We start from the raw sequence: 26,715 nt of genomic DNA, 5'->3' as shown, positions 1-26,715 counted from the left end.
CTATTCTGTTGCCCTCTGTCACAGTAATTTTTGGCCCAAAAGAGCGAGTCAACTCATGACTAAAAAAGCCAGAGTCTATATTAAACTCTGATGTTTTTAAAACAAAATAATTGTAGGAATTCCATGTTATTATTGGACCTATCCCCAGATTGAAGAAAATATGCTTTCCTAGAAGTAAAGCCCTTGCCCATTGGAAATGAACTATCTCCCTAGTAGAGTGTTTGATTTGTCAGTAATTCACTTCAGATGCGTGCGTGCTGTGTTTCCTGTACTAGGGCCTTAGGCTTTTTGTATCTCACCTTGAATTTGACCTAGTGTCTAGCCTTATTTTGTATTTATCTTAGTCCCGAAAACAAGCAAGGCTCTCACTCAGTGGCTTCCAGTTTAATCCGAGTGGTCATGGATATTACCAGACACTGTATATGTGGCCCTCTGAGTCGGACTGAGAGAAGGTAACTTAACTGAATTCCATAAGCCTTTCAGTAAAGTTGAAAGCGGAATCCACAGCATGATAATACTGAAACTCAGAGGTCTCTCCCTACCTTCATTTGCTATGTCATCATCATGGCACATGCAAACAGAACAGCTCTGCAAAAATGCTTTGTGAAATTACTTACATAGCTAATAAGCAAGTCTAAAATGTAAAAGCCCTACCTCTAATGAAAATACCAAAAGCAACCCAAATCACGGAATATATTTTACTCTTCATTTACACCTTTACATTGGATATGGTTATTGGGTTCCCCTTCATTGTAGTTGCAACAGTTTGCAGATAATTCAGGGTTATATTTGGTAGACATTTAATTGCTAATTAGAACCCAGGAGGTAGAGACAGCTGGTTTCTCTTGGCCTTGGTTAGTTTGTTGTGAATGTATTATACAGACAAGTGCTTTGTAAATTATTCTTTCCTGACTTTGCTTTTGATTGAAAAGAAAGGAAGTTATATGTCATGGCTCTTATGATACTATGATCAGGGACTTTGATTTTCATAGCTAGATCATGAAGAGTTTTAATGATAATTCCTAAGACATTAGATTGTGGATTCTTTGAGGGCAAGGACCCACCCTGTATATTTCATTCTCATCAGTACCTAGCACGGGTAAATAATGCTTTTAACTAAATTAGATAGACAATTAGTCTGTAGCAAAAGTCCTAGCATCAAAACCCCATAGTGTTCTTGGATTGTTCAGGGAGCAAATATTTTGAGCATTTGTCATGTGCCAGGCATTGGGCTGCCCAGCAGGAGTAAAATATAGTCGCTGATGTCTAAGAGCATATATTATAAAGGGAAGGCAAATATGTGTAAGTCATTGTAGTTTAAAGCGTTGTGTGCTTTGGAAGTAGAAGTGTGCAAAAAACACAGAGTTCGCAAAGCAAAGACATGCTAATTCCTGTTTGGAGAACGGTCAGATTTGACTTTTGAACTGAGTCTTTAAGAATGAGTCAGAGTTCACCAGATGGAGAAAGAGAGAAGGGCATTCTAGGCTGTTGTTGATTTTTCGACTTGTAATGTGCCTTGCAGCTTAAAACGTTAACACTAATCCCACCTACCTTTATGATTCAAGAAAAAGGGAATTCATGACAATACTGGGTTTTCTTGAGATAACCACTCCATTGCAAGACTACATTACTTGTTTAAGATGTTTTATTACTTTCCTGTTGCTTACAAGTGAAGATGCTTCTTAGTATGGTAGGCAAGGCCCCTTATTACTCAGCCCTGACCTCCCTCTCTGGCCATGACTCCTGCCAGTACCCCCATAATAACCCAGTCCTCCTCTCAGTACATAGTGTACTTCTGGTGGGCTAACCTGTTAGTTTAAACTAAACACACTGTACTCTTTCTTGCCTTTGTAAATTTAGTGTGTTCTTTCCTCTATCTGGAATGCCTTCCCTCTGTGCCCACTCCCCCACATTTGATGGTTATTTCACAAACTGCCACTCACACCCCTCACCACCACCACCACCACCACACACAAACACACACACACAAACATACAGCATCAGCTGTTTATCTTTGTGCCTCTAGTTAGAGAAGGCATCATGGAAGAAGTGATCGTCAGGAATGAACCGAGGTCTATGAGACATGATGGGGGGCTTCAGGGTAGAAGATGCAGAGCAGCTCTGACTTTTCTCTAGCTGCTCTCAACAGCTTGAGTATCAGCACAGAGGAAGTCAAAGGGTTGAATCACAGTTTGCAATTAGTAGTTCTTGGGGCTGAATTTTACCCCAAGACATGTTTTCTTTAATGTGCCCCTTTTTTCTATTTTTAAATTAGTCACTGATATTTAAAAACTGGCATACTTGATGTAAAAATCTGGCTTCTGTTGAGTACATGGAAGGTATGCCCTCATTGAGTTTACCCTTCGGCATGGAATGAGTAGTGATGCCCTGTTAGAGGTCACAGACCTTCTTGAGGTGTCTGCAGTCCCCCTCTACTCTTTTAGGATTCCTGCCTGACTCCTGTAGACATTCAGGTTTGCCATCTCTGGGATTAAATAAGTTGGTTTTGGGAGACAGATGCAGAAGGAGGATAAAGAGGCAGGAAAGGTAAAGGCGTTAGGAAGATGGTGGTTCAAGTGAAACAACGTGGGTTTTGGGCTCCGTTGTTAAAGAGGTGCAGTCAGGAGGAGGTTGGGGCTGCAGAGAAAAGGAAACGATCTGGGGAATAGATGTCTCAGTGACTTTGAAGTGTCAGTGTGGTAGAGCATGGGCCAGGGAGAACTGGAAGGATGGACCATTGTGATCAGCAGATAGGATGTGTGACTTCAGAGAGTTCAGACAGCTGTGGCCGCAGGACTGAGTCACTGAAGTAGAGGAGGCAGCAAGGGTCACTGGATTCCAAAAGATCAAGTGAGGCCAGAGTGTTGAAAATACTTTGTCCACATAGACTCTCAAGCCTCTCAAATTATAATCGTATAAAACAGCTAACAGGTGTTGTGTGCTTCTGTGTTGTAGGCACTATCCTTGGTGCTTTTCATCAGTTCATTTAATCCACATACCAGTCATATGACATGTGGGTACTTTAATCATCCCCACTGTACATAGGCTACAATTGAGGCTTAGAGAGATTACTTAACTTACTCAAGGTCACATAGTTCCTAAGTGGCCAGAACTTGAACCTAAGACTGTGTTGTTGTCAAAGTGCATCCCCCAAACCTCTGCCCCCTAAAGCGTTGGATAGGAGACAGAGTCACAGGAAGGGAAGGTTTGCATGAGAGAGGAAAGCAACCATGTGGAAGTAGCCAGTGGTCAACTTGGAGAATGTTGACCTCCCTTCCATCCCAGGTGAATAAGTGAGTAGGATGTGGGGATTCTCAGTCTCACTGGAGATGGCTATAAGGAAATAGAATCTTTAGGGGAGAGCCAGGTAAATGTTAGAAAGAAATTTGAGTGGTGCATTGTATCATATGTAGTTTGTCTGCAGAGGAAAGTTTGGAGGAAGCAGGGGAGTCAGTTGGAAGGGATGAGTCCCAGAGCAGTGCTCTCTGGGGATGTGCATTCCTTGGAGGATGAGAGACAATACAGTCTTTCACTTTGCACTGATGACAAGGATGAGAGGCTGGGAATTGACTGCCCAAAGGAATCCAAGTGGACGCATGCTTAAAGTCATCTGTTTCAGCACTAGCTCAGGCCCCAGATGGCTCTGGCGGCCTGAAGGAGTGTTAGCAGCCAGGCAGTGGAGGCTTTGCTCAGATTTTCAAGTAGAAGGTTAGTCCAGACATTGTTGATGTTTGTTCTTTGTGTGCTCTGGGGAGAAGATTTAATAGTCAACCTTCCATTGTGTTCTCAATTGTGGTTATATATACAAAGCTTCCCTAAACTAAATTCCCTAAACTTAGGGCCAGAACCCTGTGTATCCCCAGCCGCAATCCAGCTTAGTACCTGCTGCATGTACACACTCGGTAAACAGCTACAAAATCATTACATGTTCATAAACAAGCTGATTCATTGTTCCAAAGCATCTCTTTTCTGAGACAGTTGGAAATTCCGCTCTGAAGTGGGAATAACCTATGTTGCTAAACTAAAACTTATTCTCCACATCCCAGGCCAGTTCTCCTTTCCACAGCGTGATGTGCCAATTTCTCTTCCTACTTTTCCTAACTACTCCTTCATGCAGCTCTCCCATCCCGTCTTACTCTCTAAAGCCATCCTACCAGCCATGAAAGCAGATGCCATTGTCTTCCCCTAGACCTACGGAAGTGAAGGCAGGGAGCCTTCCGTTCCTGGGACTTGGCCAGCTCTCGATAAGTGATATCGGATTGTTGAGCTGGACTGAGTGGCCCAGGATTTCTGCCAGATCCCAGCTGTAACATTTCAACAGGGGCACGGGCCCTGCGATTACTTTCAGCTGTGTTTCTGCTGTGTCTGTCTGCCCCCCCACCACCACCCACCACTGGGGTTGAGTCCCTTCAAAACTAACCCTGATTTTTTTTTTTTTTTTTTAGCCGGTCACATCAAGGTAGTAATTTGTGAAAGATGCCATTGTTTTCTCCCCACCACACCTACTTTCTGTGGGGCAGAGTCCTAGAAGATAATTGTTAAATTCTTATAGGAACCACGTAGACTTACAACTTCTGCTCTCCTGCAGCTTATACCACTTTCCTTTCAACTTAGCACCTTAAGATAAGCTTCCGGAGCCACATGCCAGCCTTGAGGAGGAAGCTAGGAAGAGAAGAGCTTAATGACTGCTTTATTATTATTACCAATAGTAGGAAGGCAAAGGAATATTTTATTTTATTTTTATTTATTTATTTTATGATTTTTTATTTCCATAGGTTTTTGGGAAACAGGTGGTATTTGGTTACATGAGTAAGTTCTTTAGCAGTGATTTGTGAGATTTTGGGGCACCCATCGCCTGAACAGTATACACTGAACCCAAACCTAATTCTCTTTAACTTATACCTTCCCTACATGGGAGCATGTCCTTTGATTCCTCCCCCCAGAAAAAAACAAAGCATAAAACAACAAAAGGCAGAGTGATTTTCTGGTGGTCTCCAAAGGGAAAGGGGTGAAGAAAGTACAGTTTCTGCTCACTGTACACAGGGGAGGGATGGCTGCAGGGGGAGAGTGTGATCCGCAGAGCAGGGCTGCACTTGCTGTGGCTACAGCACATTTGTCATTGGTAGGGGGTGGAAATGCCAGGAAATCACGCAGGAATAAGCTTGAGACAGGGGAGAAAGGGTGAAAGAGGGTTAGTTATTCATACACAGAGAGTAGTAAATCTCTTACGGTGAGGCACGAGGAAAACTGTGAGCCTAAGGAACTTTCATAGGGAGGAGTGCTGTTTTCCATAAGGAGAGTTGGACCCTCAGATAGGAAACCTGTTTCTTTTTGGATATTTTATTTGCAGCCTTTAAAAAAAAAACTTACACATTCCTGGAAAGAGTAAGAAATTTAATCAGTAGAAAGATAGTACATTGAATTTAATTAAAGTTGAAGCTACTTTTTATAGAATAGCACTGTGTTTTATATGTCATTATAATTTCCATTCCTGACAAGCTATTTCATTAATATACTGTGTAGAATCCTAGTAACACAAGGGCTTTGCCCTTTTTGTTCCTCATTTATCCTTGTTTCCTGACTAAAGGGAGACCTCCCACCCATGTGTAAGTAGTTTCTAATTTATAGACAGTGATGTCTCCACTTTTGAAGGCCTCAAGCACTCAGTTCCGTTGTGTAGTAAATCCAGTATTGGAAGAAATCTTTTCCAGAAGACCTCACTGACTTGTTTTCCTGTAGGATACGGGCAGAGGAAGATCAGAGTCTGCTGGGGAAGATGAGGAGTGTGATGGCTTGCTGCTTCCGAGCTGCCTCCTCTGCAGAAGGAGCTTACTGTGGGGAATGTTAGGATAACATCAGCACCCACACCAGGAGGATACCTCTGGGGGGACGGGGCGAGGCGGAGGTTGAGGGGCATTCCTGTTCTTTGCTGAAAGGGCTTTGGGAGGGCTTTGGGAGGGGCAAACAGGACTCCTAGCCCTGTGGCCTCCTCCAGGAATCTCCTATAGGTTACCTTCCTTTAAGGTTTTTCTGGTCATTGTAGCAAAACAAACTGTTGACCCTTCCACTTAGTTATGTAGGGTCTGAAACATGCCTAGTGGTAGGGAGACAATAGCATCTAGCATGTTGTTTCTTTTCCGGCCTTGCTTAGAGTTCTTTAGTAGGGAAAAAAAGTTATATAATCATTACGTCCCCACGAAAAACAAAACATGACCAGTGCAAAGGCACTGTCTTGAGCTGGGCCTGAAAGTTGAGGTGCTTGGAGAGGAGGAGGATCGGGAGTAAGGGATACAAGGTGACTGAAGTTCCTGAAGGACAGGGTGCAAGTGAGTGAGAAGAGGATGAGCTGAGGTCAGTTTGCAGCAGTGACGGGAATGGGAATGGCAATGATAGAATCAAAGGATTTTATATTTAGAGAAAAGTTTATTATGATCCAACTGTCTCACTTTATGGTTGAGAAAACAGTCTCCAAGAGTTTAAGTAGCTTGCTAGCAGTCACACATTTTTCTTCTTTGGGTGACAGTATTGGATAAATTGGTAATATTTCTGTTCTTTTCTTCCCTCGTGGTATCTCTCACTTTTAAGCAATGGTATTCAGGCAGGAAGGAGTCTTTGTAAGTGATCAAAAACAAGTACTAGTAATCATTGTTCTCATTATAATGTTAAAACTAGTTGTACTTGTTTTTTGTTTTTTGTTTTTTTTTTTCAGTGGAAAGTACAAATTAAACTGTGACCACCCAGACTGTGCACATCTAGGCACAAAGTTCTTGGAAAGTGGATTGCAGATTCCCATCAGCAGAATCTCCTGGAGAGCTTATTATATGGGCAGATTCTGGAGCCGCTCCCCAAACCTGCAGAAAAACAATGTTTGAGTGGGTACCCTGGAATCTGCATTTTAAACACATTCCATAGTCTTTCCTTCCACATACTAATTTTGAAAAGCACTGTACCTATAAGCTTGCAGTCTAAAATGTATAAAAATGAAAAATATAAAACAATACATGCTCTAACCCCTGACTTAGTATCCAAGAAAAAGTTTATTTCAGATTATTGGTTGGGTACCTTTATCATTTTTTTACTATTATTAATAAGACAAGTAAGACATGCCCCCTGCACTAAAGGAACTCACAGGAGAAACAGTCTGATTTTGATTTAGTGTGATGGGCCGATGCACTTTAAGAGTTACTACTGTTATGTACTGTTGCAAGTCAGAGGAGGGAAAATTATTCCTGTTCGTTTCTTGACCGGAGAAGGTCTTATAGGGCAGATGGTCTTAAGGTTGTGGGGAATCCACCAGGGGCAAGGGAGAGGCAGGGATTTGAGGCTGGGTGGACATGAGCTGTGGCTGGAGTGATAAGGGTTGGTGGCAGGTGATTCAGTGACATCAGATCATCATTGTTGCTGGAGTGTAGGGTGTGTGCAGGAACCAGTAGAATATGGAAACTAATAACAGGTAGAGGCAGACTTAGGAGCACCTTGCAAGCTATGCCCAGGAGCTCGGACTCTGACCTTCTGGCCTGCTTGGGATTGTCTGTGAAGTCCAGGAAGCAAAGGACATGAAGGGAAAGCGTAAGTGTGTACTCACTGCCCTTCAGCCAGCAGAACCTCCTAAGGGGGTGAGTGCCCTCTAGGGGTTTCCATGATCTCTGAGTTCTGTTGTACTCAGGCACTCAGGTTCCTACTGAGCTTGAATCCATTACCTGCTTGAGAAAAAACAAAGACAGCTTAATCAAGTCCCACCTGGCTGCAGCTGTGGTTACATTATGCAAAAATTTATTAATGTGGTACCTCGATTGATCATTTTATTAACTCTGAGGATTAAATTAGAGGCTTTATTTTTCTGGTTACTTGCAAATACAGGTTGCATCTTCTTTGAAGTTAAAAAGCCCTTAGCCCACATATTGTATGATTCCATTTATATGAACTATCCAGAATTGGCAAGTCCATAGAGACGGAACATAAATTAGTGGTTGCTAAGGGCTGGGGATCAGGGGAAAGGGAGTGACTGCTAGTGAGTACAGGATTTCTTTTTGAGGTGATGAAAATGTTCTGAAATTAGGTACTAGTGATGGTTATACAACCTTGTGAGTATAAAACCACTGAATTGTGTACTTTAAAAGGGTGAATACTTACCGTAAGTGAATTATATCTCAATAAAGCTGTTTTGTTTCATTTTTTAAAACCTTAGCACTTCTGCTCAAGGTGTCATGCAAATAGCTCTGCCTGGGGTGGCCTTTATGAGTTCACAGTATAGAAATCTCAGTGCTCTCCTCACTTTCTTTTGTGTTTTTGTTTTGTTGTGTTACTATTATTCCTGTCTTGTTCATCTCCAGTTCACTTCCACTTAAGAAACATTTATATGACTAGACATGAGGGGTACTAAAAGAGCTTATGTTAAGATGAGTCCACAAGTTACCACAAAATAGAGAAAGAGGGTGCTGTAAGAAAAGTGTGGTGTTTGGGGGTTCAGAGAAGAAGCTATTATCTGAGGTTGGCCTAGAAAGACAACTGGGCATAAAGGCTGGATGAGGAATGTGCAGAGGCCATTAGGGCAGGAAGTGCAGAGACAGCAAAGTGGGGACTTATTTGGAGAAAAGAGCATGACCATAGCACTGGAAAATGAAGGGAAATACTGGGAAACAGAATTGGGAAAGGGGTATATGGACTTCAGAGTGTTGAATGCTAGGCTGAGAAAGTGATACATAAAACGAGGAGTAATGGAAGATAAATTTTGACTGCAGAAGTTTGGGAACTGAGCCTTAGGATGGGTGTGGCATGGTTTGAGAGAGACAGAGACGTGGGCAGTGGGAGATTGGACTAGAACTGGAAATTGGGGAGAGGGCTTCAGAAATGAGGGGTAAGTGTTGAAATCAGCTCACTGCAGCGTTTCTCATGAAACGCTGTTTCCTCTGCCCCTTTTGTGTTCTCCTTTCCTTTGCTTGCTCCTTATCCAGAGACGGGGATAAAGGGAGGGAAAGATTAGGGAGGACAAAAAGAATTAAAATAAAGAGAAAGAACGTGGTGAGGACGGTACAGGTTGCATGCGTCAGTTCTTCTGTAGTTCAGCATTTCCTCTTCGTGACTCAGTAGAGGAAAATCTAGTCTCTTCTAGTGGAAAACACAGAGAACAGGAAACCCTGTTTAAAATCAGGTCACTTGACTAAGCTGTGTAACTCCTGTTGCCATCGGTGAAAGGGACGAATACCTCCTGCAGTGTGTGTTAACCAGAGAATCTAGAATAATCTTACTGAAGAATTTTTTAAAACTACGTGGGACTCATTATCATTTATAGATATAACAGACTTCCTGGGCAAATATGGGTCATGATGGGGTCCCCTTTTGTTACCTGACAGAGTGAATGTAAACATACCTGTTAAAAGATAACTCATGTGAGTTGTATTATGTTGAACATAAGGAATTGCTATTTGACCATTTCAAACTGCAAAACTGGCAGTTTCAGTAAGGTTTTAACCTAATAACTACCCAATAGATATCTGACCTAAGCCCAGATTTTTACCTTTTGTGGTTCTTTCATCAGCTCTTTCTTGATTAAGATACTAGTTTCAGGTTCAGGGGGAGCTGTGAAAAGTCAAAAGATGGCAACAGATAGATCAGAAGGCTTTGTAGGGAAGGAAACAAGGAGACAGGAGCTGGGGTCACACCAGCTAGCAAAACCAGGATCTTTATTATGCAGTCAGTTTAGTTGTAAAGATTCAGCATAAAACATTTTCCTTTCCTAGGTGGGTTAATAGGTAGTTGGGTGCAGCTTCAGCTCTTCTATAGCCTGCTGGAGACAACTTTTAAGGGACTTTAAAAAAAATAATAGGAATATTTAAATGTTAGGAAGATGTAATGCATATAATGTTTACTCTTTGGGTGACAGGTACACTAAAAGCTCACACTTCACCTCTATGCAATATATGTCTATAAGAAACTTGCACTTGTACTCCCTAAATGTATTTTTTAAATTGTAAATTTTTTAAACAAATGTTGGGAAAATAGGTCAAACATAAAAGAGGAAAAAAGACTTAATGGCAGACTTAGTCATGGTGTTCAGTGTGGTGTGATTCCTAACAGCCTAGCAGAGAACCCAGCACATAAGTGCACATACATGTTCAGTAAAGGTTGTTCAAGTGTTGAAGGACAACATCTGAAGAGGTATTTTTTTGGTTGACTATACATTCTCAGGTGTTTAGATTAGAATGATTCCCTGGAGTACATGTGTAGGCAAGAATGTGGAATCATAGAAGATTTGTAAGAGAAAGTTAATCAGCTATTCTTGCGGGATGCTTTCATTGTAATCACATCTACACATTGGGGTCAGGGTGTGGCCTGTCAGTACTCTAGCCCCATTCATCTATAAACTCCAGAGAGTTTTAAGTTGTACAAAGTGCCAAGTACAATAAATGTAAACAATATAATGTTACTGTTATATCACAGCAGTATGATTATGTGCTTACCACTGCAATGGCTAGGCATATAAGCATGAAAAAGTATGGGATGACCTTATCAGGCACTAAAAGCCCAGCTCACATTTACTCAGCACTAGAAAGTGATCGTCCTGCAGGAATATAGCCTATGAATTGAGAGCTCCAAGCTCTGCTCACACAAAACAGGCAAACCTTTACTTGAAACCATTGGTAGAAATACCATTGCAGCAAAACCTGAATGACCTAACACCCTCTTTTCCCAGGAATCCAATAGAACTGTCACCCCACATGGAAGAATCCTCAAAGAGCCTGCCTTGGGGTGATAGTGGGGTGTTTAAAGCCACCTTTCCGGTGGCTTTAATAGTCTTTGATGCAAATCTTAACCTAAAATAATTTCTTTTCTAGTTCCATGGTTAACTATAAATGTAATTAATTCTCTGGGCCTGATTATTGAGGTACTTGTGGACTATAAGCATATTTTAATTTATTAAAGATCCAAAGAACAATAAGTGAGCAAACCAATTACTTAAATAAGAAGGGGGGACAAAAGCACAATTAATGAATGTGTTGATAGTTTTCCCTGCTGGAAACATTACCTCCCCTGATCTTGACCTCTACCGTACGTAAATACCCACATACTTCCTGCCAGGATGTCTTTTTTTAGGATGCCTTCCTTTTACTCCTGTCAACCTGAGAACTCCCGCCGTCATGCTCTCCACCCTCTGACCCATACATCTCTCCCCAGGGCAGTCCCAGGGCAGAAATCTAGCGGCTCTTTCCTCATCTTACATTCACATGCTGACACCCAGCTGCCCTAAGTTTCCTGTGTCCTGCCTCTCTTTCATTGTAGCAGATGCAACATTTTGTCTCCTCTTATTTCACCTGCCCATATTTGCCAGGCTTCTGTGTTTAGCAATTTTTGCAGCAGCATTGAAGTTAGGGGTGAGAGCCAGCACAGCCAGCTTGCAGCTCATGGAACACCCCATTCATGCGTGCAGAGAGATCAATGCTCAGGTGGTAGCTTAAGAGCCAAAAAATTAAGACTTTCAGCTTCCAAGATAGCTGTCATAAAGTTCACTTACTACAGCTTAGGCCCTCTCTTTATAAAGAGCTCCTCAGTCTTCAGTCCGTTTCTTTTATTGTGCACAATCATAAATTAAATATTGCTCAAGATGAGAGTGGACTTAAGACAATCACACTGACAAGAAAATACTAAAAAGCTAATGGCATAATCATTGAACCAGGAGTCAGAAAATCTCTGAAAAACACCTAAACATCAATTGCAGCAAAGGAGCAACGTGGGGCCGTTTAGCACAGGAACACTCACTCTGTACTAGCCTGTGCAAGCATCGATTCACAGAAGAGCATAACAGATACATATGAAGATGTCCCTGAGTCAGCCAGAAAATGTTTGTTACGCTTAATACCAGTCTGATTAAGTAAGAAATGAGGTAATGCATTTTAGAAATATTTCTGTCAAAATGGTTAAAGTTAAAAATTGGGGTGTATATAAAGGAGACAAGCCTTAGTTATTTGAAAGCAAATTATGTTAGAACCCCTCCTGCCTTCCCATTTCCCAGTGACACCAGATAAAGGAGGCAGTGTCGTATAGACCAGGTACTTTGCCACAGCCACTGCCACTTTGTTTGTGGTCTCCCGACTTCTATGTTGTTGTTTATTCATGGGGTTTTCCTTCCCTTTTCTTTGGTTTCAGATGCGAGTGTCTCTCTGGCTTATGTGGTTTCCCCGTGTGTGAGGTGGGATCCACTCCCCGCATAGTCTCTCGTGGCGATGGGACACCTGGAAAGTGCTGTGATGTCTTTGAATGTGTTAATGGTACGTGGGGTTTCTCTTGTTCTCAGAGAGTGTACATTTGTACAGAGGAGGAGGAGGAGGGAGGGTTCAACTTAGCTGCTTCTGCCTTTTACAAAGCAGGGATTACCTTCAGGGACTTGCTGAAGGGTACTCAAAAAGGTTTGCTTAAGATCCACAGTGCAGTAAAGAAAGTTAGGTTAGGAACTATCATTCCACCTATCAGAAAGAGGATTCTGGAAATGTAATAGCAGATTGCATGTAGCTGTCATACTCAGCTGTGTTACAGAATTTCTAAAACTTAGGGATTTCAGGAAAAGGATCCTGGAGCCTGTGATAGTTCTCCTGCTGTCACTCAGTAACTGGTCCCATGGCTGTCGGGAGGTGACCTGGCTAAAACTGCATTGGGCCTGCCACACTTGGGAACAAGAAAAACATGGCTCATCTTGTTTAGCATTTTCCTACTTAGAACATCTTTGCACCTGATCTTAGCCAAAAGGCTGAGAGGCGGTGGAGAAGACATCTTTAATCAGTGGTTGGTCACTGATAGCGGCCTGCTTTAGGCTTGACCCACGTGGCCCTGAAAAAGGATTCTTGGGTCACGAGATTCCTTCTGACAGACTCTGCCTCTCCCTTTCACTTTATACGGGAGGAGTTGGTGTTTGGTGGCTTGATGTTTATTAAGTTTAGGTGCTAGAAGGAAGGGGAACCTACAACATGCTTCTCTACCAGAATATTCATTAACAAAAAATAAACTCAAACAACTTACATGTCAATAACCATTCAGAGCATTATTTAGTCAATGCTTGTATACACAGGAAGATGGAGATGGATTTGGACAAATACAACAAAATTACACATAGAAATATTCATATCAAATACTTCCTGTAGGAATTCAGATGTCATAAGGTTTCCTGCCCTCCCAAGACAAGAAAGGTTATGTTGCAGTTGAGTCCTATTTGGTTGCATCCTGTGATTTTTTTAGGCCCGTGGCCAAGTTGTTTTTTATTGTTTATTTTTGCTTTGAAGAAACACTTGCAGTATGGCTTTATGGTTAAGAAAGAACACAGACTAGAATTAATAACCTCAGTTTGAAAATTGGGTCCTCCACTCACTAGCTGTGTTAACTTTGAGGAAGCTTCTTGGTTTCCCTGGGCCTCAGTTTCTACGTCTGTAAAATGGACTGAATAACAGTAAATTAAGCAAGGTATTATAGGTGAACTACCTTGAATTTTGCCTCAGATGTAAATAATCTTTAGTATTCTTTCTTTTTTTGAGACAGAGTCTCACTCTGTCGCCCAGGCTGGAGTACAATGGCGCAATCTCGGCTCACTGCAAGCTCTGCCTCCCGGGTTCATGCCATTCTCCTGCCTCAGCCTCCCGAGTAGCTGGGACTACAGACACCCGCCACCAAGCCTGGCTAATTTTTTTGTATTTTTAGTAGAGACAGGGTTTCACTGTGTTAACCAGGATGGTCTTGATCTCCTGCCCTCATGATCCACCCACCTCGGCCTCCCAAGGTACTGGGATTACAGGCATGAGCCACCGCGCCCGGCCAATAATCTTCTGTGTGCACACTTTCTATTCACATCCAGAGGCACAGTTCTGGACATTGAGGGTGGGGGATAGACATGGTAAGGTTGAGCTTCTTGACTTACAGACCTTATAAATACAAGCATACGGGAAAGGGGAACAGAAAAAGTTCTGTGCACTTAAATCACTTCTTGGTGCTTCTCCCCACTCCGGTCATTATTTAGCCAGTAATCACATCCATTAAACACAAGCAAATGGCCAAGCAGACCTTTTTTCTGGAGGTGCTACAGTTTAATTTATGATAGGTGAGATTCTGTGAATACTTGTGCCACTGGAGACAGAAATAGTCACTGCTTCCCTGGGTTCCCCGCATCTCAGATATGCTTCATCCAGTACTCATCACTTGGAAAATACTTAACGCTCATGCCTGTCTCTCACTCCAAAATGTGAACTGCTGGAGGACAGGAGTCTGTCACATTCATCCTTGTGTCTGTGGTTGTTACCCTATTATCTGCCTCACAGAGGACACCCAGATTTTGTTGCATGAGCCAGTGAATGATCTAATTCGTATCATCTTAGTTCCCTCTAGAGGTGCCTGTTAAATGTCAGCCCATAAATGGGTTACTTTGTGGGAATCCTCCATCTATTTACTGCCCTACACTTTAATCTTAAGTCATTTGTCCCCTGAAAATATCATCTCTAGTAGAAAGATTTGCTGGTGTTTCCTATGGGTGAGGAACCGGAGTGCCCTTCTTCTCTCCTTGCTTCTTGGTTCTAGATACCCATGGGTCATGCCTTTCTTATCAGAACATAGACTTTATGTCTTGCTCCAGTCTGATGTGTCACAAACTACTAATAGCCGTACCTCCACCTTAGCAACCTTGGGATCAGTCTGCAGGGCCTGTCCTCATTTATTGCCACTTATTATAGAGCCCTGACTCCTGGAATAGGATTTGCCATCTGTCATGAGAAGATGTTGAGTGGACAAAACACAGTCACTACATCTCTGGTCGTTCCTTCTTTCTTGCCACCATAAACTTGTTGAGTGATCTTTGCTTTCTTCCTAATCCTGCGGAACTGTCTCTATTGATATATCAGTCATTCACCTGTAGAGGAGACTAGGAACTAATACTGTGAAGATTCATAATCCTACAGAATATTGTTAAGAACATTCTGTCTCAAAGCCTGCATTTTACTTATTTTGATATATACATTCATACTCATACACACACATATATATTGATAGATGAATGTGTTTGCATATGTATATATAAATATACTTACCACCTGGTGTCCTGGAAAAATCTGTTGTTGTAAGGTCACCATTAGAAGATATTACATATCAAAGATTCATTATCACTTAGAAAAGCAGAGGTCTATTTTATATGTATAAAAACACTTGCTTATCCACAGAGGATTTGAGGAAACTTTATGGTGAGAACAGATTCCATAACATAGTGGTAAAATATTTATGAGAAAGGAGAATCACAGCCATAGAATTGTAAGTAAAAGTTGAACGTAAAAAATCAAACACAAAGCACCCACAGGTATGCAGCCCATCAGTGCCTATGCAGTTGCGGGAGTTAAACGTTAAATTAGGCCCCCAGTTTTCTGGCCATCAAAGTGAAAAAGGAGATAGGGTCAAATACGCAATTCTTATTTTTAGAGAGAAAAAAAGCCTGCTGGACGGGACGACTGTCTCTCTAATAGAGATTTTTCATATGGAAAGGAATGGATTTCATCCCACTGAATGATGAAGTTGATCATGTGCTTAATTGCGTTAATACCACAAATGCAGAAACTGGTTTCCTGGGATTGTTCTCAATAAAAAGCAAAGGCAAAATATTAAAATACAGCTCAGTTCCAAAAGGTCAGATTGACACAGCTAGACCCTAGGTGCTTGGAACATTGTTCCTCAATTTTGCAAACTGCACAACATGGTGAGGTAGATCCAAAGACCCCAGTTCAGGAGACTGTGGGTAGAATGTTAACATGACTGACCCCACATGCAGAAATGGATTATGCACTGCCGCACTCACTTCCTATGCTGCCGTCCATATGATCCATATACTTATGTTTTTTTTTCTTTTTAAGATCAACTTTAAAGTGAAAACATACAATTTTAAAATACACAGAACTCGAAAAGTCGTGAGTTTTGAAAACACTAGCCTGATGAGTAGATGCAGAGAGAGCATCCTCCATAAATATTACTTTGTTTTTGTAGTTTGATTTTATTTTGTTGTGGCGGAGGGATGGGAGAGTTGCAAACCAGTTCATGACAGTTTGTAAGTGCATTCTCTGACAAGCGCTGAAAGTAGAACTTACGAGGCTTTGGCTGAACAAGATCCTTGTTATTTAGAAACCAAAGGAACATGTGGTGTGATTATGTTCCTTTTATGTGAACTTAGAAGTCATCAAAATCATCACCTAAAAATATGACCTCCAAAGCAGTGTTGTAACAGCCCTCCACCTGCGTCAAGAACCCACTGTATGTCTGCTCCGGCCCGCAAACAAATGTCCCATCAGCAGTCAGCTGGAGCTGGACAATGGCCTCTACTGTTAGATGGGTGTATGCTCTCCACTTAACACAGTACCCCCTGCTGTCTTACACATGGCCTACCTCTCGTTCCTGGAGGCATTTGGGTTTGAAATCCTAGGTGTAGAATGTGCAAGTGATTATTTGGTTTCTTAGATATGAGCATTTGTCCAACGTATATACACAAACATCTAGATAAAATGGAATATCTTGGTTGGAATGTCGTAGCCAAAAGCTGACTCTGTCTGTATGACCTACTTATAAAATGTTCCCCAAGTGAGTAAATGAATTAGTCTATAGTATTGTTATTGGGTATAAGCCAGTTGAAACTACCAGAAATATTTTTAGCCTTACGGTATTTAATACTGAACCATTAGTTCTGACAGCATAGTTAGCAGGGCCAGGTGTATATTAAGGTTAGCCCCCATTCACAGCTCTAAACAAGTCATCAGTACAAAAGAGGAAGAGTACCCTCTTCCCAGTGGTGCCAAGAGTAGTGGGTGGATGGGGTGGGAATGGGAGCATTACTTGTGTATGGCACAACTAGCCAAAAGCAATTTCAGGGGATTATGAAGTAAGTTCAGAGAAAGGGGATCTGAATACAACTTAGGCTGTGTTTTTAGCCTGTTTTGTGCCATTTGAAATACTTCTATTTTGGAGCACTGTCCCTGTAGCACTCTGCTTCTCACAGCAGTATTAAAATGCAGCACTAACAATGAGGAGCCTGGATGAAGGTCATGTTGCCCACCCAGTAATTAGTTCCTGTTTTATTCAGACATATACGAAAGGCTAATAAAAACTGGAAGTAATCTTATGTTGGCCCTGACAGAATTTTCTCTAAGACAGTACCATGTGAAATCACCATTTAAAGGGGAGCCGTACCCAGCATCAGCTTGCTCCTCATGTAAAATTTTGGCCTAGAAAATTCAGACCTGCAACCTGTTAATTTTAAAAAAACACTAGTACAGAAAACATCGATGAAGAACCCACTATCTATATAGCAATTATGCTCGTAATGTTTCTAAGGTCATAATGTCTTCTACTGATAGAATAATGAGGATATTCTGGCACTTTGAGAGAAATACTCCACTCAGTGTGTGTTTATTCAGCACCCCTCGTGTTCCTGGGGCCTTGTTAAGCTAATTTTGTTGAAGAGTGATACAAATTGTTGTAATCCTTTCTAAGGGTTGTTCTCTTTCCCTTTTCCTGAAATAGGATATGCTTGGTGTCCTCCAGCACACACACACACTTTCCCCCTTCTCCCTGTGGAATAAGCCAATTGAAACTAGCAAACATATTTTTAGTGTTATAGTATTTAATACCGAGCCATTAATTATGAGAGTATAGTTAGCAAGACCAGATATTTATTGAGGCTAGTCCACATTCACAACTTTAAGAACATGTCATCAGTATAATTAATAAAGGGAAAACTTAAGGATTTAAAAACACACAGAACTCAAGAACTCCTGAGTTTTGAAAACACTAGCCTGGATGAATAGATGGAGAGAACATCCTCCATGAATAGTCCTTCTCTTTTCACTTTGGTTTTAATTTGTTTTGGTGGAGGGATGGGACAAGCTGCATGTCGAAGCTGCAGAGAGTTATCTAGAAGATTTAGCTATGAAAAGTGATGAAGGTGGCTACACTGAACAAGAGATATTCAGTGTAGAGGAAGCAGCCTTGTATGGAAAGAAGATGCCACCTGGGACTTTCATAACAAGAGAGAAGAAGTCAATGCCTGGCTTCAAAGAATAGGCTGATTCTTATTAGGGGCTAATGCAGCTGATAACTTTAGGTTTAAGCCGGTGCTCATTTGCCATTCCAAAAACCCCATGGCTGTTAAGAATTATGCTAAATCTACTCTGCCTGGGCTTTATAAATGGAACAACAAAGCCTGGATGACAGCATGGTTTATTGATTATTTAGGCCCACCATTGAGACCTACTACTCAGAAAAAGAGATTTCTTCCAAAATATTACTGCTCATTGACAATGCACCTGGTCTCCCAAGAGCTCTGATGGAGGTGTACAAGATTAGTGTTGTTTTCATGCCTGCTAACACAACATCCATTTTGCAGCCCATGGACCAAGGAGTCATTTCAACTTTCAAGTCTTGTTATTTAAGAAAAACATTTCATAAGATTAGCTGCTGTAGATAGTCATTCCTCTGATGGATCAGAACTAAATCAATTGAAAACCTTCTGCAAAGGATTCACTCACCATTCTAGATGCCATTAAGAACACAAGTGATTCAGGGGAAGGTGTCAAAATATTAACATGGAGTTTGGAAGAAGTTGATTCCAACCCTCATGAATGACTTTGAGGAGCTGAAGACCTCAGTGGAGGAAGTAACTGCAGATGTAGTAGAAGGAGCAAGAGAACTAGAATTCAATGTGGAACCTGCAGAATGTGACTGAATTGCTGCAATCTCATGATAAAACTTGAAAGGATGAGGAGTTTCTTCTTATGGATGAGCAAAGAAAGTAGTTTCTTGAGATAGAATCTCCCCCTGGTGAGGATGCTGTGACAACATCTTCACCAGATAAAATGACAACCAGGGATTTAGACTATTACATAAATTTAGTTGATAAAACAACAGCAGGGTTTTAGAGGATTGACTCCAGTTTTGAAACAAGTTCTACTGTAAGTAAAATGCTATCAAACAGCATCGCATGCTACAAAGAAATCTTTCATGAAAGGAAGAGTTGGTCAATGTGGCAAACTTCATTAATGTGTTATTTAAAGAAATTGCCACAGCCACCCCAACCTTCAGCAACCACCATCCTTATCAGTCAGCAGCCATCAGCATCAAGGCAATAACCTCCACCAGCAAAAAGATTACTATTTACTGAAGGCTCAGATGATCGTTAACAGTTTTTAGCAATAAAGTGTTTTAAATTAAGGAATGTACATTGTTTTTTAGACATAATGCTGTTGTATACTTAATAGACTATAGCAGGGGTATCCAATCTTTTGGCTTCCTGGGCCACATTGGAAGAAGAAGAATTGTCTTGGGCCACATGTAAAATACACTAACACTAATGATAGCTGATTAGCTTTTAAAAAAACACACACACACACACACACAATCTTACAATGTTTTAAGAAAGTTTGCATTCAAAGCCATCCTAGGCCTCATGTGGCCCGCAGGCTGCAGGTTAGACAAACTTGGACTACGGTACAGTGTAAACATAACTTTTAAATGCATTGGGAAGCCAAAAAGTTCGTGTGACTTGCTTGAGCTGGTCTGGAACTGAACCCACAATATCTTTGAGGTGTGTCTATCACCATCCACCAATCAGTGTAGTTTGGTAGGCAGTAGCATGTACTAATAGTCTATATTACAAAATTCTCTTTTAGGAGTTCTGAAAAGAAGGAAGGGAAGACTGCAGAACTTAGAAACATAAAGTTTAATTTTGCAGACACAAAACACATACAAAAATCACTAAAGAGGCACTTCTGTGCTTCATATTGAGAAGTACAAATTACATAGTAAATTATTTCTTCATAACACTTTTCTCTTCCACATCCACTTAAATCATCCTTTTGTGGAGATTGTGGCAATCTCCACACTGTTCTGAGATTCACATCTACCCCTGATAGGTGAAGAAGTAATTGGTCATTGCTCCTCAAAAACCACAGGTAGCCTTTTTATCATATACTTTTCTGAAGAGCCTCTATAAATCTCTCTGAACATCAAACAGATTTCATTGTGTTGTGTGACTTTTTTTCACCCTTAAAGATTGATTGTGTTTCCAGGCTGTGGAAACACTCACTTCCACTCCCTTGATCCTTGTGCTTTTGCTAGTGAAACCTAAGTGCCACAGTTCTCTCATCAGTCCCATCCCCTCCTGCTTAAGCTTCTGCACACCCTACCATAAAAACAAGTCAACTTGAAGCAGCTTTATTCATAACCAGAACCTGCCCTCCACACTTCTTCAGATCATGCACCAGGGTTTGTGACTTCACCCAGATGGTAGCTGTGGTTGATCAACTCAACCAAATAATTAATATTGATTGGTTTATTTTTTTTAGTTTCCATGGATGTTCATTTTGTTAGAGTGCAGTATTTTGCCTCGCTCCACAGCCTGCAAATGTAATGTATGAAAGTACTCCGTTTTCTATACTTTTTGGAACTTATAGTCTAGCTGCATAGTTCTTTTCAATCCCAACTCAGATTAGTTTGTTAGCTAAAAGTATGTAGAAGAATTCTGAGCCATAGTAAGATGATTCTTTTTTAACATTAATTTTCTGAAAAAATGTTGTATCCATGTAGCACTAAGGAAGGAGTTTAAACATTCACATGTACTACGTGTGCACACATAAAATCACTGTCTCATTCATGTGACTTTAAGCAAATCACCTCATCTAAGTTTCATCTTCATTATTGAAAAAACTGGTGTTAATAATACTCGTTCTGTCTTCTTAGCGGGGTTGTTATAAAATAAAGTAATTGTCCTCGAGTACAATGCAAATGCAAATATCCTCCAAATGCAGTGAAAGTATTTTAGACATGCAAGGTGACATATTAAATGATTTGGGGACGGACAGAAGAGCCCATGAAAGATGGGGATATCATCTTCCAGCTTTCACCAGCAGATTGAGCAGGGCTCATCACCTCAGGAGAACTTTCTTCAGCTTAGGAGTACTTTTTTAAAAAATAGCTGTAGGAGACACCATGCAATTTACCAACTTAAGTTGTGCAATTCTATTGTTTTCGGTGTATGCTCAGAGTTGTGCAATCATCAACACAATCAGTTTCAGAACATTTTCATCAAGCCGTCAGAAAACTCCTGAACTGATTGCAGTCACTGCCCATTTTCCCCCAAAGCTCTCAGATCTAGGCAACCACTAATCTACTTTCTATCTCTATGGACGTGCCTATGATGGGTGTTTCATATAAGAAGAGTTATATAATATTAATACATTGTCTTTTGTGACTGACTTCTTTCACTTAGCATAATATTTTCAAGTGTCATTCATGTCATATTGCATATCAGAACTTCATTTCTTTTTATGGCCACATAATATTTTATTGTATAGATATACTACTTTTTGTTTATATATCAGTTAATGGATATTTAGGTTCTTCCTTTTCTTGGCTCTTGGGCTGCTAGGAACATTTGTTTATAGTGCTTTTATGTGGGTATATATTTTCATTTCTCTTGGGTATATACCTAGGAGTAGGGTTGCTTGATGATATGGTAACTCAAATTAAGGAACTCCCAAACTGTTTTCCAAAGCAGCTGTGCTTTTACATCCTCACTGAAAATCTATAAGAATTCCAATTTCTTCACATCCTCATCAGTGCTCGTTACTATTTTTTAATTATATCCATCATAGTGGGTGCGAAATGGTGTTCATTGCAGCTTAGATTTGAATTCCCCTAGTGACTAATGATTCGAGCATCTTTTCATGTGTTTATTGGCCATTTCTGTCTTATTTGAAGAAGTGTCTGTTCAAAGGTTTTCCCGTTTTGATTAGATTATTTTTATCGTTTAATTATGGGAGTTCTCGGTACCAGTTTTTTTAAATCAGGAATACTTTCTCCCAGTCTGTAGGGTTGTCTTTTTACCTTTTTGATGGTGTCCTTTTAAGTCTCAAAATTGATGAAGTCCAATTTCTCTGTTTTGGTCTTTTGTTGCTTATGCTTTGAATGTCACATCTAAGAAACTACTCCCTAATCAAAGGACACAAAGATTAACTCTTATGCTTCCTTCTAAGAGCACTATAGTTGTAGCTGTTGTATTTAGATCATAACTCTGTGATTCATTTTGAGTTAATTTTTGTATATGGTGTGAGACATAGGGTTTTCTTCTTTATTCTTTTGCATGTAGATAATGCAAAAGACTTTCAACCTCAGGCCTGGCGTGGTGGCTCACACTTATAATCCCAGCACTTTGGGAGGCTGAGGTGGTTGGATCACTTGAGGTCAGGAGTTCAAGACCAGCCTGGCCAACATGATCTCTACTAAAAATAACAAAAATTAGTTGGACATGGTGTCATGCACCTGTAGTCCCAGATACTCGGGAGGCTGAGGCAGGAGAATCACTTGAGCCCAGGAGGTAAAGGTTGCAGTGAGCTCAGATCACACCACTCCACTCCAGCCTGGGTGACAGAGTGAGACTCCATCTCAAAAAAAAAAAAAAAAAAAAGACTTTGAACCCCATTGAGTCTTGGCCATCTTGTCAAAATAACTGTAAATGTGATAGTTTATTTCTGAACTCTCAATTCCATTGAACTATATATCTATCCCTGTGGCAGTACCACATAGTCTTGATTACTGTAGCATTGTATTATGTTTTGAAATCAGGAAGTATGAGTTCTCTAACTTTGTTCTCCCTTTTACAGTTGTTTTGGCAATTCTGGGTCCCTTGCATTTTCATGTGAATTTTACGATCAGCTTATCAATTTCTACAAAAGAGCCAGCTAGGAGCTTGATAGAGATTGCATTGAACATGTAGATCAATTTGGGGAATATTTCCATTTAAACAATGTTGTCTTTCAATCCATGAACACGGGATGTCCCATTTATTTAGGCCTTTTTAATTTTTTGAAAATGTTTTGTTATTTTCCAAATACAAGTTTGCACTTATATTATTAAATTTATTCCTAAGTATGGTATACTTTTTGATGCTGTTGTGATTGGAATTGTTTTCTTCATTTTCTGATTGTTCATTGCCAGTATATACAAACACAATTTGGGGAGTTGCAATTGTACACTGCAACCTTGTTGAACTTGTTTATACATTCTGATAGTTTTTTAGTGGATCCCTTAAAACTATTTACATACAAGACCATGTAATCTGCAATTAGAGATAGTTTTACTTCCTTTCCAATCTGGATGCTTATTTATTTATTTATTTTTCCTAATTGCTCTGGCTAGAATTGTCATTACTATGTCGAATTGAAGTGGTGAGAGCACAGCTCATTGTCTTGTTCCTGATCTTAGGGGGAAAGCACTTGGACTTTTGCCATTAAGTATGAGGTTAGCTGTAGGATTTTTGTAGATGCCATTTATCAAGTTGAGGAAGTTCCGTTCTATTCCTGGTTGGTTGAGCATTTTTATCATGAAAGAATATTAGATTCTGTCAGATGCCAAAAACTGTGTCTATCGAATGATCATGTTGCTTTTTTTCCTTATTCTGTAACATGTCATATTAACATTAATATTTTTGGATGTTAAACCAACCTTGCATTCTTGGAATAAGTCTTGGTCATGGTGTATAATTTTGTTTATATGTTGCTGGATGTAGTCTGCTAGTAATGTTTTTAAAGATTTTTGTGTCTACATTTATAATATACTGATCCGTAGTTGTGTTTTCTTCTGATATCTTGGTGGGAGTTATTTTAAATCAACTAAAATTAAAGAATGAATGTAGGGAGAGTGCTTCAAGGCAGAGAAAAATTTAAAAATCATTGATATCATGATGAGACTCCTAAATATAGGACTATGAGTCCTTAGCAGAACATAACCCTGAAGCACAATGGAAAGAGCACAGGGTTTTGGTTGAAGAGCTACTGTTTTTGCTTCTGTCGTTTGCTGTATGACTTTGAGTAAACTACCTAGGATTTCCTCACTTTTAAACTCAGGATAATAATACGTATGTCAGACCTTCATTATGGGGATTAAGTGAGGTGATACATATAGAGAGTATTTTGTTAAAGGCCAAACACTATTAAAATTATACGTGTTTATATCATATATAGAGAAAAAGAATTTAAGAGAGAGCACTGGAGGAACAGAACATCACCACTTCAAAAAAGACCGTAATAAAATTTTTGAAGCAGAACAAAACCTAATGTAGAGGCAGGATCATTCATTTGAGGTAGACAATGATTTAACCAAACAAATAGAATCACTTTAAAGCACATACCAGATATGTGAGTGTCATGGTCATAAAGGTTAGCTTTGTCTGCGATGGAAGGAAGTCAGTGTAGATTTTCCTGGGGGGAATTTCTATTCCTTGGTGTAAACTGGATAACAGCGTGTTTTATTTTGTTTTGTTTTGCTTCGCTTTATTGTTTTCTGTTACATGAACTTATATTGAGTTTAGTAAATTTCCATCAAATTATAACCTCCTGCTATTAGAAATTTTCTAGAGGCTGTTTGAAAAACATCAAAGGACACAACTAAAAAATGACTACAAATATGCCTTGTTTGTTTTAACTCTTTTCAGATACAAAGCCAGCCTGCGTATTTAACAACGTGGAATATTATGATGGAGACATGTTTCGAATGGACAACTGTCGGTTCTGTCGATGCCAAGGGGGCGTTGCCATCTGCTTCACCGCCCAGTGTGGTGAGATAAACTGCGAGAGGTACTACGTGCCCGAAGGAGAGTGCTGCCCAGTGTGTGAAGGTAAGAAAAGGTGCTGATTACAGATTAACAGGAGTATACATGGTATAGAGTTCTAAAATCAAAATTGTCCTAATTCAGTCTCATCCAAAAGTAAAGGAATATTGAAGTTCCTTTTTTAGCCATTTTTAGGACACCATGGTCTGTCTTTCAGCATGTTAAAGCCAGGTAGAGTGTGTGGAAACACTTCCCTGAGGGAAGCTATGCCTGGGTGTAAACGATGGGTCACCTCTTTCCATGGGCAACGTGAGATGTCCCAGAGTTGTTTTCCATTCCTCCCCTGCAGTTCTAGCAATTCCTCAGCAAGTCCTAGGGCAAAGCTTTATCTTCACCCTGGCATTAGAGCTCACCACCTGCTCACTTCAGATTGCTCAGTTAGGATAATGCGGGCCTCACCCTGACAGTCTCAGCCTGCCGGCCCAGAGAGGAACTAACTCTGCTGCTGTCATAATACCTAGGCCCCTCCAGGGAGATCAGGGACCTGCTACTGCTTCTCTGAAAATATGTGGTGGTTCACATGGGGTCGTGGTATCAGATGGTGGTGACACCAGCTCAAGGCCCAGCCAGGTGTCAGGTGTGACTCTCAGGAATCTGCTTTCTCTGGACTCCCCTCTTCTCTCCAAGAAGTAATATGTTCATGTTCCTTCAACAGGCTGCATCTTCCCATCACTGATGTTCATAAATAATAAGCATTTCAAAACAGTTGCTCTGAATATCACTCGCTGCAACCCACACACTTTACAGATTAGGATGTTGAAGTTCAGAAGAGAAAAGTCACTTGGCTGGGTTTACAATGCAGCCAGTAATAATAACTCCATGCCTGACTGTGTTGGTAGTGTTCTTCTGACAGCACAACACTGTTTCCCCAGAAAGGAAGGTCATGTGAGCCTTCCTGTCCTAACCAAGCCCCAGGTCTTCAATCTAAAGTCGCATGTGTTAATCTTATGCCTGATCTCTGCACACAAAGTGGGAGGGCACAGTGTCATGCCACTTTCCATACTTCCTCATTTTCATAAAGTTTTCTTCTTTTGATGTTTGAGCTATATTTGCAACATAATATTGAAGATCTGAAAATGTTCAAAGTATAAAAATTGCCTTCCTAACGTAGTTCATAACAGTGAGTCCTTTTCCCTATTAGAGGTTATTTTAGCCAACATAAGAGAAAAGTAGTTTATTTTTTAGGTGATGTTGACAATTAAAAAGAATTACTTCAAATTTTTAACCTTCCTAATTGCTTTGTTCCCTACCTGCCCCAGTCTGCAATAGTTCTGAAACTGTACAGCAGTTGATGCTGTAAAAATGTAGATACGAACCTCTGTGTAGTCATCATAATGAGTTGTCTGGGCATGGATCCGGTTATGTCTCACTTCCTGGAATTCAGATCCAGGCTCAACATAGAAAAATATGTATTCTAATACTTTTTACACAGGAATTTAAAAAATCGTATCTTGCTCAGGTCCATTGGCCGCCTCCCTCTCTGGCAGCGTGCCTTCCTAATGCTGTGATGGCATTATTTTAAATGTTGACCTTCTAACTGACTTTATTATAATGCCCTACTATATCCTTAGAATAATGATGACCAAACTCTAAACTGTCTGGATTCCTCTCCCAGCACAGCAGTAGTTGTTTGTTGAAGCCAGTTTTTTATGTATTTCTGAGAAAGAAAATTGAGTAATTTATCTGGTTGCTCTCAATAGATGGATAAGTGAGGGTTTCATATGCAGTATTTATATACTTGTCAATAACCTCAGAAACTTTTTTTTTTTTAACAGTAGCTTTGGCTACTTCTGTCTCCCACCTGGGGCTGCAGCTTAGCTTCCCAGCTTATGGGAGAAAAAATGGCCTAAGTTCACAGCCCTCCTCCAAGGCATAGTGACCCATGGTATGTCTAGACCAGCCTTGTCATGAACAAGTCCACAGCAAGAGCACTGTTGCCCACATGGTCCTGCAGGCACATGAGATAAGAGTTCTAGAAGTAACAATATCACTCTGACTCAGACAGGGCATTGTTGCTTCCGCTTTACAGGTAGGGAAATTGAGGTTTG

General features: G+C 40.5%; 1 protein-coding gene across 4 annotated transcripts in view; it reads left to right on the top strand.

Annotated features, from left to right (window-relative positions):
* The window catches only part of CRIM1 (cysteine rich transmembrane BMP regulator 1), a 195,651-nt gene that overhangs the window by 97,470 nt on the left and 71,466 nt on the right, over positions 1-26,715 (top strand). For all 4 annotated transcript variants that reach the window (XM_024242035.3, XM_024242036.3, XM_024242037.3 and 1 more), the window contains 2 exons: positions 12,145-12,266; positions 24,491-24,673. In XM_024242035.3, coding sequence (XP_024097803.2) covers positions 12,145-12,266; positions 24,491-24,673 — 305 coding nt within the window. The remainder of the gene's footprint in view (positions 1-12,144; positions 12,267-24,490; positions 24,674-26,715) is intronic.

The sequence above is a fragment of the Pongo abelii genome, chromosome 12, assembly GCF_028885655.2.
Source record: "Pongo abelii isolate AG06213 chromosome 12, NHGRI_mPonAbe1-v2.0_pri, whole genome shotgun sequence".
NCBI lineage: Eukaryota > Metazoa > Chordata > Mammalia > Primates > Hominidae > Pongo > Pongo abelii.
The sequence above is the reverse complement of the archived record's forward strand: the minus strand, read 5'-3'. Positions and strand labels throughout refer to the sequence as shown.